At 40.7% G+C, this 17,416-nt stretch overlaps 1 protein-coding gene across 9 annotated transcripts in view; it reads right to left on the reverse strand.

Annotated features, from left to right (window-relative positions):
- ACP3 (acid phosphatase 3) overlaps positions 1-17,416 on the reverse strand; it is a 59,314-nt gene that overhangs the window by 39,578 nt on the left and 2,320 nt on the right. For all 9 annotated transcript variants that reach the window (XR_012014924.1, XR_012014925.1, XR_012014923.1 and 6 more), the window contains exons 2-6: positions 11,758-11,853; positions 7,790-7,876; positions 6,988-7,140; positions 2,123-2,221; positions 1,625-1,717 (exon numbers count right to left, since the gene is read on the reverse strand). Coding sequence is in view for 4 of the 9 variants with exons in the window: in XM_072792767.1 (XP_072648868.1) it covers positions 1,625-1,717; positions 2,123-2,221; positions 6,988-7,140; positions 7,790-7,876; positions 11,758-11,853 (528 nt within the window). In the remaining 5 variants the exon portion in view is untranslated. The remainder of the gene's footprint in view (positions 1-1,624; positions 1,718-2,122; positions 2,222-6,987; positions 7,141-7,789; positions 7,877-11,757; positions 11,854-17,416) is intronic.

Raw genomic sequence — 17,416 nt, forward strand, 5'->3', positions numbered from 1 at the left:
CTGAGTGCCTCAGCAGTTGAGTGTCTTGCCTTTGGCTCAGGTCATGATCCAGAGTCCTGGGATCCAGTCCTGCATCGGGCTTCCTAGGAGGAGCCTGCTTTGCCCTCTGCCTATGTCTCTGCCTCTCTCTCTGTGTCTCTCATGAATAAATAAATAAAATCTTAAAAAAAAAAAAAAGAATCCTCAGATTCGAAGACAGAATTGAGAGAGAGAGAGAGTTCTTGAAACAGCTCAAAGTGGAGTGCCTAGGGAGAAAATATGTAGGAGAGAAGTGAAAAGGAAACCTGCACCATGGCCATATCATGGAACAGCTCAGATCAATCTGTAGTAAGGAAGAAAAAAAAAATCAAGATTTGAAGCAAAATGTGAGCTCTTATTTCTTTTTTTTTTTTAAAGATTTTTAAAAAATTTTTATTTATTTATGATAGTCACACAGAGAGAGAGAGAGAGGCAGAGACATAGGCAGAGGGAGAAGCAGGCTCCATGCACCGGGAGCCCGACGTGGGATTCGATCCTGGGTCTCCAGGATCACGCCCTGGGCCAAAGGCAGGCACCGAACCGCTGCGCCACCCACGGATCCCTGAGCTCTTATTTCTACTGGAGAATCTTTTTTCTTTTTTAAAGATTTGTTTATTTGAGAGAGAGAGTGTGTGCACATGCTAGAGCATGAGTGGGGGGAGGAGCAGCAAGAGAGGGAGAGAGAGAGAATCCCAAACAGGTTCCAGGCCCAGGGCAGAGCCCAACCTAGGACTTGACCTCATGACCCTGAGCTCAAACCAAGCCTCATGCTGAACTGACTGAGCCAGCCAGGCAGCTCTGAAGAGTCTTTTATAAGGCTAGCTAGTCTTCCTTGAAACAGATGCTAATGATAGAGTGAAAATATCAGGAAGGTCATGTGAAGGTCAATGAACTCTGTCATGGAAGGGGGCAAATTGTGTCATTTGTTACTAAATTACTATGACCCTTAGACCCTCATGATGAGCTCGAGATTAGAGGTGGTTAGAAGTCTTATGGGTGGTGAGAATTTGGCCTTTGGATTCAGTGAACCTGGTAGGGAAAACAGGATTGTAGAGCACTCTTTTTGGCCAGTAGATGGTATATAGTGAGTGAAAAATACTTTGTAGCCTTGAAAACCTCAATGGTAGGTAATTGATCTAGCTACAGAGGTTATTTCATATGTGTGTATAGCAAAGAAGAGATGCCCAATAAACCAATTTCAACACCCTGGCTTGAAGTTGGCTTGCTTATTTCTATATCCAGAAATCAGGTACTGTTTGTTTGTTTGTTTGTTTTTTTGGTCTGTCTATATAACATTTCTTTTTTCAGTAAAATCCATGACAGGAGCCCAGCATTCCTGACTGACCGAGAAATAAGTAAATGGCAAGCCATAGAAAAAAGCAATTTTGCCTGCAATTTGCTAAAGGGTGAAAACATAAATAATGGAGAGAAAAAAGTCAGAATTTTCAAGTTAATATAAAGAAGTCTTGAATTATGTTTCAATGTCAGAGGAAGCAGAATTAATATATCTGCCAAAAAAGTAAAAGAAAATGTATTCATCTGTTTCAAAATTGGCATAAATGATAAAAATCAACTGCAAGTTAATCTTTGATATTTTTTCTCTTACCTCACAAAATAAAGGGTCATAGACTTTAGTCCACATTCCAAAAAGGTCCTGGGTATGGTATCCTGTCAATGTTGGCAAGGTTTCTATAAAATCCTGAAACATACACAGACAGAGAGAACATTGCTACATTACAGTCTCTCAATTTCAGCATTCTTGATATTTATCCTTTGAATAAGATTAATGGTCCTAGCCCCTTAGCCTCATTAAGGCAGAATTATTTTAGATTTGCATTTATTCTGACCCAGCCATGCACTTTTGTCTGGTTCCTTCTGGCACACAGGTATAGGATTAGAAAGGGACTGGCTTCTCTACTGGCTTGTGGCCCCACACAGGGAAGGGGATCAGAAAGTGATGACTGACTCTTATTAAACGTTTTAACCCATTGCTATCACCAGCCACTGGCAGACACATTTCTCCCACACTTTTAAGAAGCTGGAACTTCATCCTTTGTCTTGGCTCTCACACTCCTGTACACCACTAAATGACACGATTTTTAACCTTGTAAGGATGCAATCTCTTCTGGAATTCCTCTGATTTGAGAGTCTCCTCTGTAAGTTCTTTAAAACGGGGGCAGTCCCGGAAAGGCAGGTACAGTAACTGAGGACAAAAGAAAAATCATAAATTCTTTATTAGTCAGAAGAACTTTGCTAAAGAAGCTGCAGCCATATTTTAAACCACATTAGATGCAAAGTGACCTGAGTAAAAGATACACATGTGTTTTGAGCTGAACGGAAACTCTAAAATTGAGGGAAAAGAGATAAATGGTCTGTATGTAGGTCTTAGATAGTAGGATATGCACCCAGAACTGAGAAGGTTTTTTCCTTTCATGAACTTGCCTAAATAGGACTGTGTTGTTGGTAAATATTCATACTTCTTGGTTTTCCATGTTGATATAACTATTATCTCACTTTCTACTGGACCTCTTACATTTCTAGCATGAGATACACGTGTGTGCAAATGCATCCCACCCCCCCAATATACATGTGAGTAAATGCATCCCACCCCCCCAACATACACGTGAGTAAATGCATCCCACCCCCCCAACATACATGTGAGTAAATGCATCCCACCCACCCCCCTCCAACATAACGTGAGTATACAGAAATGAATGAGAGGTTCTGGAAAGAATCTTAAGAGATGGATTAACCATTCATTGACTTAAGTTGGGGTCAAAATAAGCGCATATACTAAATATATAGAAAAATGTATTTTAAAACCCATTATAAGGACAAAGGGATGAGTTTAAACTTGACAATCCTCTGTAATCTTAACTATAATCTGTAGGTTGGTGATCCTCAGCTTATTTTGTTGCTCTTACTTTTCATTTGCGTCTTGTCTTGTATTTCCAGCCCTTGGTAGGTATCACTACTTGGCTGTTTCTCTTCTTCCTCAAGTTTCACATGTACAAAACTGAAGTCGGCTTCATTTTTAACCACTTTACCTCCGTAATCTGTCTACTTTGGCCAAAGGTAAAATTTATCATCCTGTTTCATAGACTAATCAGCCTTGCTTGTTTACTTTCAAAAAAATCCAAAATTCAAAATAGACTCTTCATCTTCATATTCATGGTTCCCTTCCAGTCTAAACCATCATAACCTGTGTTCAACTGATGTAAGAGCCACTTGGTCAGTAGGCATCCACTCTTTCCATCTTTACAATTCATTCTCCGTATCACCACAGCTACCCTAATCCTTTTCCTTTTATTTTTAGAAACACAAATCTCTCTAAAGCATTCATCAGATCATGCCATTCTGTAGTTTATAATCTTCACTTGGAATAAAATCCAAACTCAGTAAACCCTAGAGATCCCTGCCCACCTGTCTTACTACTGTCCCCTCACTTTTCTGCACCAACACTGGGGCCTCCTTGTTGTCCCCTGACCTCACAGGCTTAGGGGCTCTGCAGACTGTTCCCTGCCTGAGACCTTGTCCCCAGGGACCCCTGCCAGGCTCTTCTAGCCACTCTGCTCCAGCCATGAGCACATTGCCTTGCTTTATTTCCTTTGGGGAACTCATCGCCATTGGAGATTATTACTTTTTTTTTTTTTTACTTCTTTATTGTCTATTTCCTATAAAATATCAACATGAGGGCAGCCAGGATCTTGTTTGTCTTGTCCATTGCTGTGTTGTCAATGCCTAGAACAAAGCCTGGCATATCAGCAGCTGCTCAGAAACCTTTTTAAAAATAGGTTGCTTCCCGATTCTGTGTCATTTGCCTTATTCTAATTTCAGACCTCCATTTCCTCATTCCTGAATTGCTTTCAGCAGTTATTCTCCGAGGTTCTTGTATCCTCTTCTTCCAAACCATGGTCAGACAGATGCCTCACAGCACCACTCATCACACATGCACAGTACTGAAGAACGAATGTGCACAGGTTTCTTTGATGTCCACGGCTTGACATCTCAATTGCCCTATGTGGCTTTCCAATTTTTCCACAGAAGGGATGGCACTACGGAGGGAAAGGCCCAGGACTATTCATTTAAAGGTCTAGGTTTTAGTGAATTACTCGACCTTCCTAGATTTTAGTTTCCTCATCCCACATGAGGCTGAAAATAAGTGGGATAATCACCTCAATAGCTGACCAACATTTTGCCATTCACAAAAATCTCTTCCATTTCTTAACTGGGTTTTCACAAATTGTCACGAAGTAGTTAAGTAGGGAACTGCTGTTCCCATGTCACAGAAAAGGACACTAGTGTAGGGAGGTGACTTCAGGTCAAGTGTCTGAAATGGTAGTTGTCTCTCCAATCTGGATTTACCTGGCTTTAAATCCTTCTTACAACACTGCCTCTCCACCTCAAGATTCCTCCTGGCTATTAACTTGGGAGTCTCCTGTCTGTGCCCAACATAGTTAGTCAGACATTTTCATTGCTCCTAAATAAGAACTCTGAACACAGAAGGGCAAGCCCTCTGTATATTCACCCACTGCCATGCTTTTGGGCCACCTTCTTCTCCCTTCCATCCCTTTCTCTGAGGCCTGTGTCAAGCTCTCACTCTCTCTGTGAAGACTCAAATGGCTACCCTATGGGAGCACCACAGGCATCCTCTTGTCCATTCCTCTAGCAAGCGTACCTGGCCCTTGCGTCATGGCCCACCACTTTGTATCGTGGTTTACACAGGTCATACATGCAAATCTGTTTTCATCAAATGGATGATAAATTAGGGAAGAAACTTAGCCTCATATTTCTCTATGGCACTTAGCACAGCCCTGGGAATAACTTTGTATTGATAAATTCTTTCTTCTTTCTCCCTCACTCCTGTTTCTCTTTTTCTCTTTTTAAATATTTTATTTATTTATTTGACAGAGAGAGAGAAAGCCAGAAGCAGGGGGAGTGACAGGTAGAGGGAGAAGCAGGTTCTCTGATGAGCAAGGAGCCCAACGTGGGGCTTGATCTTAGGACCCTGAAATCCCAACCTGAGCCAAAGGCAGATTAACCAACTGAGCCCCTCAGGCTCCCCTCCCTTTTCGTTTTCTAATAGCCCCTATAGTCTCTTTACTACATAAATTAAATACTATCTTTCAGGACTAAGGGTTAAACATCTACCTTGGTCAACATTGGCTAAATTTGGTGCTGCTGTACAGTGTCTATCTAATGCAGAAAAGGTTGTGGCAAAGTGATTTTTTTTTCTTTTTGGAAGAAAATATTCACAAACTCCTAAGAATACGGATCATCATAATACCTCTCCCTTGATTCTGGGAAAGAAAGAGGTATGAATATATCTTGCTTTTTCCAGAAACATCAGAAAAAGTGGTTGGAGTAGACTTACCTAGAGTGAGGTTGACAGGGTCAGGCTGTTTCTACAAAGTATTTGGGAAAGATTCTAATGTCATCAAATGCAACAGTTAAATAAAATATCTAAGTGTACTGGCAGGGAAAAGAGGATAGAAGCCTACCCCAGGGGACCCTGGGCAACAGTGTGGGTACAGAAGTCATGCTAAGCCTCAGCTACAGAGATGACCCAGTCATACTTACAATGGGACTGTAGGGGAGTCATGACCAGTGAATCCATGATCAGTGCAGAGCCCAAAGCGGGGCTCGATCTCACAACCCTGAGATCATGACCTGAACCAAAATCAAGAGTCTGACACCCAACTGACTGAGCCACCCAGGCACCCCTCCTTTATATAGTCTTAAATTCCACACCTGGGAGATTAGTTAGATTTATTTAATACCATTTAAAACCAAAAGCAATTCCTCTGAAAATGTTAAAGAGCTTTTGGTACATCCTACCCAGTGCAAATAAATTTGAGAATTTCTCTCAACTAGCCTCTTTTAGGCAACTTGGTTATAGTACTGGTTCTCACACCTGGCTATCCACTAGAATCATCTAGGGAGATTATTTTAAAAGTACTGACGCCTGCATCCCAACCTCAGAGATTCTGATTTGTTATAGAGTGTCCTAGGTGCCAGGATTTGAAACATTTTTTTCAGGTAACTCTAATATAATAACTTTGAGAACTATTAGTTTACAGGGAAGGAAATTACTCTGGAATGAGATAAGTCTGGTTCTGGTCTCAGTAATAATGCTTACCAGCTTTGTGGCACTGGGCCTATTTTGTTTATCTCTCTGAGTACATATTTCTCTGGCTATAAAAGGAGAACATAATGTTGTCCATTCAAGGTTGTTATGAAAGGTAAATATGATGACATATATCAAAATGCTGGTCACTGACTATGTACTCAAATCTTTCTTTAATCCCCTATCTCAGAATGGGGGTTTTCATGTGAGGAGGGGTATTTTGTAGATAGATCTTAGGATATTCTAGAGGGAGGAGAACCCTATGTGGGGCACCAAAAGCCTAGGAATTGAAGGTAGAACAAGGGGGACTGTGTGTGTGTGTGTGTGTGTGTGCGCGCACACACACATGCATGTACATGTGAAGGTGGAGGGGGCAAATCGCCATTAAAAAAAAGATTATTTATTTGAGAGAGAGAGAGAAAGCAAGCATGTGGTGGAGAGGGGCAGAGGCACAGGGAGGGAGAAACTCAAGCTGACTTGGCACTGAGTGTGGAGTGTGGAGCTGACTTGGGGCTCAATCCCATGACTGGGAGATCATGACCTGAGCTGAAACCAAGATTTGGCCACTTAATCAACTGCACCACCCAGGTGCCCTCATATTGCCATTTGCTGAAAGGGTGGCAAAACAATGTGGATGATAAAGGTCCACACTGAAATTCTGTTCCTGCTCTCTCTTGCCTGGGGCTTTCTATGTCCTACTTTGTCCTTCATATGTTTATTTAGAAAAGGATTAAGATTGCACAGACCAAACAGTGTCCAGACCTCCAAACCCACAAGTACTGGGCAACCTGCCTTCCTCCTCCTAGGCCAATGGGATGTGCAGGCTTTTCCATAATACTTACCCGATCTTCAGAAAGAGAGAGTGTGTGCACTGGGATGGGCTGCCAGGGTAGGCTGGGATTCCAGATGCTGATACCCTCTGGAGGAAACAGGCCTGCAAGGTTTGTCATAGCACTCATCAACGTCCGATCAACATCCGTGCTTTGAATATAAACCTAGAGTAGGAAAATCAAAGGAGATTCTAACTGCTTGGAACTGTGGGTTTATCCCTGGGGAATGAAGAGCACATCTGAGAAAGGCCAGGACCCTCACACCAAAACATTAGCAGACATCTGGTAGCAAGCATCATGATATCTACTATAGAAGAGAGAGTATTATGAGAATGCCACCCTGGTATGTCAATAGTTGAATTGACAAAGAGACCATTTAAGTGGTGGCTACTTGCTAAGCCAAAGTATTTGCCATAGGTGTCCATAAAATTTTCAACTTAGTATTCATAAATTTTTTAGGAACAGAGTATTCATATAAAGAGGAGTACATTTGGGGTGCCTGGGTGGCTCAGTCGGTTACATGTCTGCCTTCATCTCAGAGAGTGATCGCAGAGTCCTGGGATCCAGCAAGTCAGGCTCTCTGCTCAGCAGTGAGCCTGCTTCTTCCTCCCCCTCTGCCCCTCCCCTCCGCTTATACTCTTTCTCTCTCATAAATAAATAAAATCTTAAAAAAAAAAAAAGAGGAGTACATTTGTAAATAAGATCTCTGACTCGTGTAAGTCCCTTGGGAAATAGGCAAAGCACTTTTACAAATGCAACATCATGCTAAACTCTTTCAAGGACAAAGGTTCCCATTCTTGGCTCCCCAACTTGCCTGTTCACGTTTGTAGGACTCATTCAAAAATTTCCCATATCTTTTCTTTATATACTGTCCAAGTTCATAATGCTGCTCCATGCCCAGCTACAGGAACAAATAAAAGCAAAAATCAGCGAAAGTGAATTCTGTGCACTTCATGTATGATCTTATCTCTCCTTACTGAATGCGTAGAGCAAACCATGGTGTACTTTAATAGTTCCACAATAACAACATAATTGTAAATGCAAACAAGAAAAAAGGGTTGTAATCTTTAACCATGACTCCTTGAGAAAACTTATTCACCTTCTTTAGCACCTAACATAGAGCACAGTTAATAACTAGTGATTGATCTAATTTAAGTAAATGGTTCATCTCTAGTGTGGAACATTACTTGCTCATCTTTGTTGGTAGAACGTTCAGGAGAGCTGGTTGACCACATGGTGGAGAGTTGGTGAAGAAACTCAACCATCTAATAAGAGGTTGGACTTGGTTAATCTGAAGATCACTTTCACCTTTCAATCACTTTCGGGGTGTGATAATTTTTATCTGCACAGTTAATTTATGCCTTGTTCATGAAAAACGAGAGCCTGTTACCCAAAGTGTGGTCTGGGGATCAGCAGTATTAGCATTTCTTGGAAGTATGTAAGAAATCGAATTCTTGAGACCCATCTTGATCTATGAAGCCAGAACCTTTGGGGAGTGGAGCTCAGGAACCTCTTTTTAACAAGCTTACTAAGATTCTGATGGATAGTAATTATTGAGGAATGTTGCTTTAGTTCAGTGATCCTCAAGCATCAGAAGAAAAATTATCCAGGGGTGCTTGTTGAAATGAAGATGCCTCAGCATTTCCCTCAGAGATTTCCTGCTTGTTAGACCCCAGAGTGGCCCTGGAATCTGCATTTTAATAAGTGTGTTGTGTGATTCAGATCCATGTAGTAGAGTGTCATGCTTGAGAAACACTGCATTCAAGTCTGTCTTTAATCTAAAATTTTACTAGAGCTTCAGGAGTCAGAGAGGATGTGGTCACTAGAGCTTCTGCTTGGTCCCACTCATTCATTTGCTTGTACTCCTGGCTCCCATGATCATCACCACCCTTCTAGGATGGGGAAGGAGGTAGGAAAAGAGTAATGTGTACTTTGAGCTTTGCTAGTTTCCTGGATGACATGGGTAGTTAAAGAAGTAGGTACTTTGGGCCTAATTTGTTGTACTAACTTATAGCTGAATTTTGACGAAAGAATCATCTTCTATAGAGCAGTGGTTTTCAAATGTCAGCATGCACAGAATCACCTGGAGGATTTGTTAAACCAAAGGTTCCCAGAATTGAAGCCCAGAGTTTCTGGTTCAGTGGGGAGGGCCAGAGAACTTACATTTCTGACAAATTTTCAAGTAATGGTGATGTTGCTCATCTAGGGATCACACTTTGAGAACTACTGACCTAGAAAGCTATCACCCTTTCATTATATAGATTGGAAGTACCAGGCCAAGGGCTGGAATTTGAGCTCTAGAACCTTGCTACTTCCAGGAGTGGCCAGGTACCAGCACCACTGGTGTCACCTTGGAGTTTGTTAGAAATGAAGACTCTTAGGCCCATGTCAGACCTGCTGAATTAGAATCTGCATTTTTTTCTTTATTCCTCAAGTTTTATTGATATATAATTGACATACATCACTGTATAAGTTTAAGGTATACAGCATGCAATTTGGTTTACATATATTGTGAAATGATAAATTATGAATTTAGTTAGCATCTGTCCTTTCATAGAGATACAATAAAAAGAGAAAGAAAAAAAACCCAAATTGTTTTTCCTTGTGATGAGAACTCTTGAGATTTATTCTCACAGCAACTTTCATATGTATCATAGAGCTGTTTTATTCGTAGTCATTATGCTGTACATTAAATCCCTAGTACTTATTTACCTTGTAACTGGAAGTTTGTACTTTTGACTGCCTTTTCCCCAATCTTCTTCTCCCTACCCCCTGCCTTGGTAACCAAAAATCTGATCCCTTTTCCTATGAGTTTGGTTAAAAAAATTTTTTTGATTCCACATATAATTGAGATCATACAGTATTTGTCTTTCTCTGTCTGACTTATATTACTTAGCATAATGTCCTTAAGGTTTACCCATGTTTTCACAAACAGCAGGATTTTATACATTTTTTATAGCTATAATATTTCATTATATGTCAATACCACAACTTCTTTATTCATTCTTTTGTTGATGGGCACTTAGGTTGTTTCCATAGCTTGGCTATTGTAAGTAATGCTGCAATGAACAAGGGGTTGCAGATATCCTTTGAACTAATGTTTTCATTTCCTTTGAATAATAGAACCTGCATTTTAACAAGGTCTCCAAATGGTACATTTGTACTTGGAAGCTTGAAAAATACTGCTCTAGGAAAATTTGATGGCTAGTCAAAAGACTCCCAGAAGGAGAATCCAGATCCCCACAGTCTGAAAGAATCTTAAAGTCTTCCTGGAAAAGCAGAACATGGGAACAGGAGTCTCCATGTAGCCACAGGTATTAAGAAGTAGCCCTGAGTTTTTATTACTGTTCCCTCTTTTAAGGAGCCAGAAGCTGAGTATGTTATGCTGAGAGGAGCTCTGATCAGGGGGTCAAAAGATGCTGACCTCAAATAGCCTCTGTGGGATTTCTCCTCTATGAAACACTGTGGTCGAGTTAGAGAAGTGGTTCTCAGACTTGGCTGCACATTCAGAGTCAACTGATCAGCTAAGGAATTTCTGAAAATCCCAATGTCTGGGCCACACTCTATATGAATTAAGTAAGAACCTTCCTATTTTTTAAAATTTAAATTCAATTAGCCAACATATAATACATCATGAGTTTCAGATGTAGTTTTTAATAATTCATCAGTTACATATAACACTTATGCTCATCACATCATGTGCCCTCCCAGACATCAATATTTTTTAAAGCTCTCCATATAATTTCAATGTTTAGCCCAGACTGAGACCTATTGGTTTAAATGTTTGGTTAAATGTTTAGAGATAGTCAACTCTAAACATTCTACGACATTTTCTTAATGTAATTAAACAGTGCTTTGGTCGGGACAGAAGCCATACACATGGCCTTGTGGCTCCAAATAGAAGAGCCATCTACTCTTACAAGGGAAGGGAGTGGGGCACTGCAACAGTGATTACAGATGCCTTTGTATTTCCCCTACCCAACCCTTCTCCTTTTGTGCTCTTAGTAGTTAGGGCTCCTTATGTTTAAGACCACTTAAAAAGGGGATCCCTGGGTGGCTCAGGGGTTTAGCGCCTGCCTTCGGCCCAGGGCAAGATCCTAGAGGCCTGGGATTGAGTCCCACATCGGGCTCCCTGCATGGAGCCTGCTTCTCCCTCTGCCTGTGTCTCTGCCTCTCTCTCTCTCTCTCTCTCATGAATAAATAAATAAAATCTTTAAAAAATGTTTAAAAAAAAAAGACCACTTAAAAGAAGGTTCAATCCCAGTGTATTCCGCTGATAAAAAAAAAAATCAAATTTGGTATCAGCACTTCCAGAGGAATCCTGTTTTCCTAACCCTGCTGATCCAGTTTATTGATTACAAGGTGGTTTTCTACTTCCTCAGGTGGAAGCAGAGAAACTCAAGAGCTAGTTTCCAAGGACCTCTTGGCTCTCTTCAGCATCTTTAAGCTCATGTATTCGTCTATTGCCATGCACAGTTCTTATGCTTTAATAAAGCCAAATAGGGCAAAAAAAGATCAAAATGGGCAATTTTATACAATTTTCCTCCCATTACTAGTCATGAGGGGTGACTTGGTTATGATCAGAAATTATTGAAGTTAACCATTAGTGCTTCACCTGCCACAATCAAAGCACACTTTAGATACACACACACACACACACACACACACACAACTCTCCCAAATCTGAGTAACTAAAATAGTTCTATGGTTTCAATGTATTACAAACTCCACATAGTTTTCCATAAGACTCATCAGCAACCTTTAGCTGAAAATCCAACCAACCTGAGTGAGTTGGCCAAATCCTTGTGGCCATGAAGCTTCCTTAATGGGATCATTTGGGAAGGTCTCAATGGGACTTCGATCTCCATGCCTAAACACCTGAAAAGAGATTGAGACAGTAATGTTACAAAGTTCACGTTGGTGTTTTGCCTCAGTTCATCCTAATAGATTTTCTTTCGAACTGCTGGTTCTCAACCTTAGGATGTGGCTAGGGCATCAGGATTTTAAAGACCTCCTCAGGTAAATATCAGGTTAAAAACTACTGTTTTGGGATCCCTGAGTGGCTCAGTGGGTTTGGCGCCTGCCTTCGGCCTGGGGCATGATCCTGGAGTCCCAGGATCGGGTCCCATGTCGGTCTCCTTGCATGGAGCCTGCTTCTCCCTCTGCCTATGTCTCTGCCTCTCTTTCTGTGTCTCTCATGAATAAATAAAAAAATAAAAATCTTAAAAAAAAAACCACCGTTTTAAGCTCACTAACACTCTGTTTCAGGTAGTGTAAGTAATGGTCAGTTATCAGAAAGCAGGTGAGCCACACATGGAGACTGGTTTGTATATTGGGGCAAGAAGGAGCACAAAGCTTAGCAAGATTATTTTATTGCAGATAGACTCTGATGAGAAGTATTCTTCCTTAATGAATGGTGTAAAAATTCTTACATATGACAAAAATAATAGCTCTTAAATGCCACATACAATTTATGACCATCCTGAGCCAGTGATTTATTAGTTTTTAGGAAATGAGGGATAAAGGACTTATGGTTAGGGAGATTAGAAAAGCTAATTCTTAATACTTTAAGAACATATTTCTGGATTAGTATGCATGTCATGCTATTTTGATTGGACATTTTCCTCTTTGGGGAGAGTAGTCTGGACTTTCAAAACCTTGGTGTTTTGTAACTCCAGTATGCTTTCTGAATAAAATATCAAGCCAAATACACAGTTCTTTTACAAGCAAAAGATAAAACATGGAAAATATTCAAGAAATCCAAGATGAAGTCTATACTGATGCCAGCAAACATTTTTTTAAAAGACTTTATTTATGTATTCATGAGAGACAGAGAGAGAGAGAGAGAGAGAGAGAGAGAGAGGCAGAGAGATAGGCAGAGGGAGAAGCAGGCTCCATGCAGGAAGCCCAACATGGGACTCAGTCCTGGGACTCTGGGATCACACCCTGAGCCAAAGGCAGACGTTCAACCGCTGAGCTACCCAGGTGTCCCTGGCAGCAAACATTTTTAATACAGAGGAGGGCTGCATAACATCTTGCATTATGAGATTTCCTGCACTTGTCATTTACATTACCCAGCTAAGATGCTCCAGGAGACACAAAATATGGAACAGACTTAAATTTTAGGCTGTAAATCCCATCTATCAGATAGGATTCCAAGAAAGTTAGGGAGACTTATAGGACCTGGGTTGTATCTCTAGTGTATAAAGAAAACTTATTTTTTGGATCCCTAAACTGATGAGAAATTAAAATCTCAAGCTACAGCAAACAGAGAGAACATGGTATAGTGGATCTTAAGAAATCATTTTGGTTAGGTAAGAAACTATTGTTGTGAATGGTCCCTTCATGGTTTGGAAGAAAGGCTGCATAGTCTCAGAAATTATCAAGGCTCATCATTAGTGCTCTTTCTTTCTTTTTTTTTTTTTTTTTTAAAGATTTTATTTATTTGAGAGAGAGAGAGAGCAAGAGCAAACATGAATTGGGTGGGGGAAGAGCAGAGGGAGAGGGAGAAGCAGGCTCCCCACTGAGCAGGGAAACTGGGATCATGACCTGAGCCAAAGGCAGATGCTTAACCAACTGAGCCACCCAGGAGCCCCTCATTAGTTTTCTTTCTATAATCTAAACATACTTTAGACTTTTAAGATCCCAGGTAATTGTGAAAAATGCTTTCTTAGATCTGAGTAACTAAAATTATCGTGTGGTTTTAGTGAATTATAAATCCTACCATGTTTAGTTTCCGGGGTTTCTCAACCTTAGCACGATTGACATTTTGGGCTGGATTATTCCTTGTGAGGGGCTGTCCTGTTCACTGTAAAATGTTTAGCAGCGTGCCTGGCCTTTACACACCAGATGCTAGTAGCAATCCCTAATTGTGACAACCAAAAAGTTCTCCAGACACTGCCAAATGTGCCCTAGGGGGCAAAATCATCTCTCTCTCTCTCTCTCTCTCTCTTTTGTATATATTTTTAAATTGGAGTTCAATGTGCCAACCTATAGCATAACACCCAGTACTCATCCCATCAAGTGCTCTCCTCAGTGCCCATCACCCAGTCACTCCAACCTCCCACCTACCTCCCCTTCCACCACCCCTTGTTCGATTCCCAGAGTTAGGAGTCTCTCCTGCTCTGTCACCCTCACTGATATTTCTGAGTGAGAACTGAGTTAGCCAAAGGGAAGTCAGATGAAAGACACTAGTAAAATAATTTACAACGCTTCCTACCAGTCTGTGACCACAATAAGGTTTTTTTTAATGCTTGCTGTGTCCTAGAAACTGTTTTAAGTGCTTGTCAAAATTTAATCCATTCATCAGTTTTACAAAGGATTTACGATTATTATCTTCATTTCACAAACAAGTAAATCAGCCCTAGTTAAGTGACCTCCTCAAGGTCACATAGGGTGTACATGGTACAGCGGAGATCCAAACACAGACTATGTGCCTCCAATGCCAGCCTTCTTAACCTGTGTAAGAGGCTCATCTCTCTGCTAAAGCACACACCTCAACATCCTATCACTGGGTGATCTGGGATCTGGGGTTTCTTAATAAACTCTAGTCTTTTCCTCTAAGATTGGAAGCTCTGTGTGTTGGGGTGGTGGTGGTGGTGGTGGTGGTGGTGGTGTTACACTAAAGGAAAATACAACCTTGATGTAAGAAACAATTCCAAATACTATTTAAAAAATAAAATTGCGATTATGCATCTAAATGACAATATGGCCTGTGCAGAAAAAGAAGTGCAGTCTTCTTAAAGGAGAGCTTTTTAAATAGCAGAGCCCTGGACCATAATCATAGACTTGAACAGGCTTTCTTAGTCTGTCCCTACAGGTCAGGAATAATTGTACTCCCCTATATTTCAATAGATTTTAAGGGTTTTTGAGGTAGTGGTTCAAACATGCTGTGGGCTCTTCAGAAGGAGTGTCCAACAGAGACAATTAATAAACCACCTGCCCCCTATCCCCAGACCCCCACCTCCCACCAGAGTCTGGAAATCCATACATATTAATTTTGTACAAAACCATGTGCACATGCACATATCAGTGAGTGCTCTCAAGTGCACGCATGGCCTTCTTGAGCTCCTAGAGTTTAGGCTGGAGCCTCTGGACTGTGCCTAGGTGCTCCTGTAAGTCTATTTTAAGGCAAACTTCTTAACTGTTGCTCTGCCAAATTTGTAACCTCTGTTCTCGGTCCAGCATATGCCATGAAATCCTTTAGAAACCTAAAAATATAGGGTCAGCAGTAGGACTATTTTGCAGTATCAGTGATAATTGCAATAGGAAGATATCCAGGAGAACAACCCTTTATGTCTGTGCAACCTCCCATGGTTTTGTACAATCTACACACCTACAGCCCCCTCCCCCGTCCCCCCTTCCATTCTCACAGCTCCCTGAGACTAGGCTGGCCCTATCCTGAACAAAGAAGGAGACAGGTTGAAAGAGATTGAATGAGCCATCCAGATCTCTACTTTTTGTGAATGCTACCCACTGTTTTCCTCACCACATCACATTTACTTCAACCTTTTAGATCATAGGTAACTTTTTAAAAAAAGAACCACGATTTGGTACCCCTATGAATGATCCTTCTCCATCGAGTAAGGAGATTTGGCATGTTATAGCATCCTACCTGTTCTGGCCCTGCCCACCTCGATGTTATTACCTTACACGCTTGCTAAACATGCTTAGCCACAGAGCCCCTGCTCTTCCACACAGTCATTGTTCCAGCCTCAGGGCAAGGATGTTCTAGTTGCCTGGAACTTCCACTTCTAATCCTGGTGGTCACTAAACTCAGGTCCCTCCTGAAAAAGGCAACCAAGAGAGTTCTCCCTTGACCTCCCATACTCACCATGCTTATTATTTTCTCTCCAAAAAGTTAAAAATAATGATTCTCTAAGAGTTTTCTAGGGGACACTGGAAAAAGAAGGAGGTGGATTCTTTGGTCAAAGTCTAGGAAATACAGTTCACTACTAAATCCTTTCTTTTAAAGTCATAGCATATATCAGAATATTAAAGACTAGGAAGCCCTGCCCTTCAGAGACCTGAAATACAGTTTAACCCTCATTCTGTTCCCAAGACTGATTTGCCTATTGAAACCCGTTTTTTACGAAGCAACTCCTGTTAATAACTCATCATACTAGCATTCCGTGGGACACGCTTTGAAAAACCTGTTTTAAAAGACTGTGTGATAACTCTGATAACTCTGTTTATGAGAGAGAACAAGAACAGGACAGTTTCCTGCTCTTTCTGCCAAGAATAGCTTTTCAGAATTGGGGAAGATTTATTTTTCTTGTATCATAGAGAAACAGTGTGGAAACTAGCTGCTGATCACAAGTCTGTACACCCAACCTCCATGGGGAGATCTCAGATCCATGTGCTGGCTTAAATGCACATGGCGGGAATGCAATATGTACCATGATTAGGGGTGTAGCCTCTTTGATCGTACAGCCTGGATTCAAATCCTGACTACTCCATGATTACTGTGTAACCATGGACAAGTTGCTTAACCTCTTTGAATCTCACTTTCTTTATCTATAAAATCGAGGTAGTAAGGTTTTTATAACTTTATAGCTTTATAGAACAGTTGCCAGATGTAGCAAACCAAACTACAGGATGCCCAAATATTGCATGAAACATCCTTTATGCTAAAAAATTATTTGCTGTTTATCTGAAATTCACATTTAACTAGGTATCCTGTGTTTTCCTAGCAGCCTTACTTTACAGGGTTGTTTGAGGGTAATGTGACCTATTCCATATTGAACTCTCAGAACAGTGCCTGGCATATAATAAGCATTGAGTATTGATCATTTATTGTTATGAATGTTACCACTTTAATCAGAGGCACCTTTTATTTCGGTTCTAATAATTTTCTAAGGATTTGCCTGGGTATGTGATTTAACCATTTATAGTCAAGTATTCTCTATAATTGATAAAAAGAAGAAAGTAGCATCTTATCGCTTAAGTCCTTGGATAGATACTGTTTTGTAAGGGCCAGGAAATTGTATTAAAATGCCCTTTATCTATCACCGATGGAGGAAAACCTTGGTAGGAAAAAATCGTTAACATTATTAGCCTTGTGTGATAATTGTTCATTTTTTTTAGCTCCAAGAGAGTTATCTTTGTAAGGTTTTTCTTAGGGAAAAAATAATGTGTTGTCCCTGAACACATGTTAACTAAGAGTGAAGGAGGAGAAAGGAAGCCCGCAAGTTTAGTAGTCAAGGGAAATGAGCCTGCACTGTAGTAAAACAGGGAGAAAACTGATCACATGCAGTTAACTTAAAATTCACTGTAATATCTCAAAGAGGATTACGTCTCAACTTGTTATAGAATTACAGTGTTGACAGTGCAACTTCTGCAGAGTCCACACATTTGCTTAATATACGTGTTGGCAAGGAATCCATGCCATGAATATATGTAAAAGTCCAAAAAAAAAAAATAAAGTCCAACTTGCTTGGAC

This window comes from Canis lupus, chromosome 22 (assembly GCF_048164855.1).
Source record: "Canis lupus baileyi chromosome 22, mCanLup2.hap1, whole genome shotgun sequence".
NCBI lineage: Eukaryota > Metazoa > Chordata > Mammalia > Carnivora > Canidae > Canis > Canis lupus.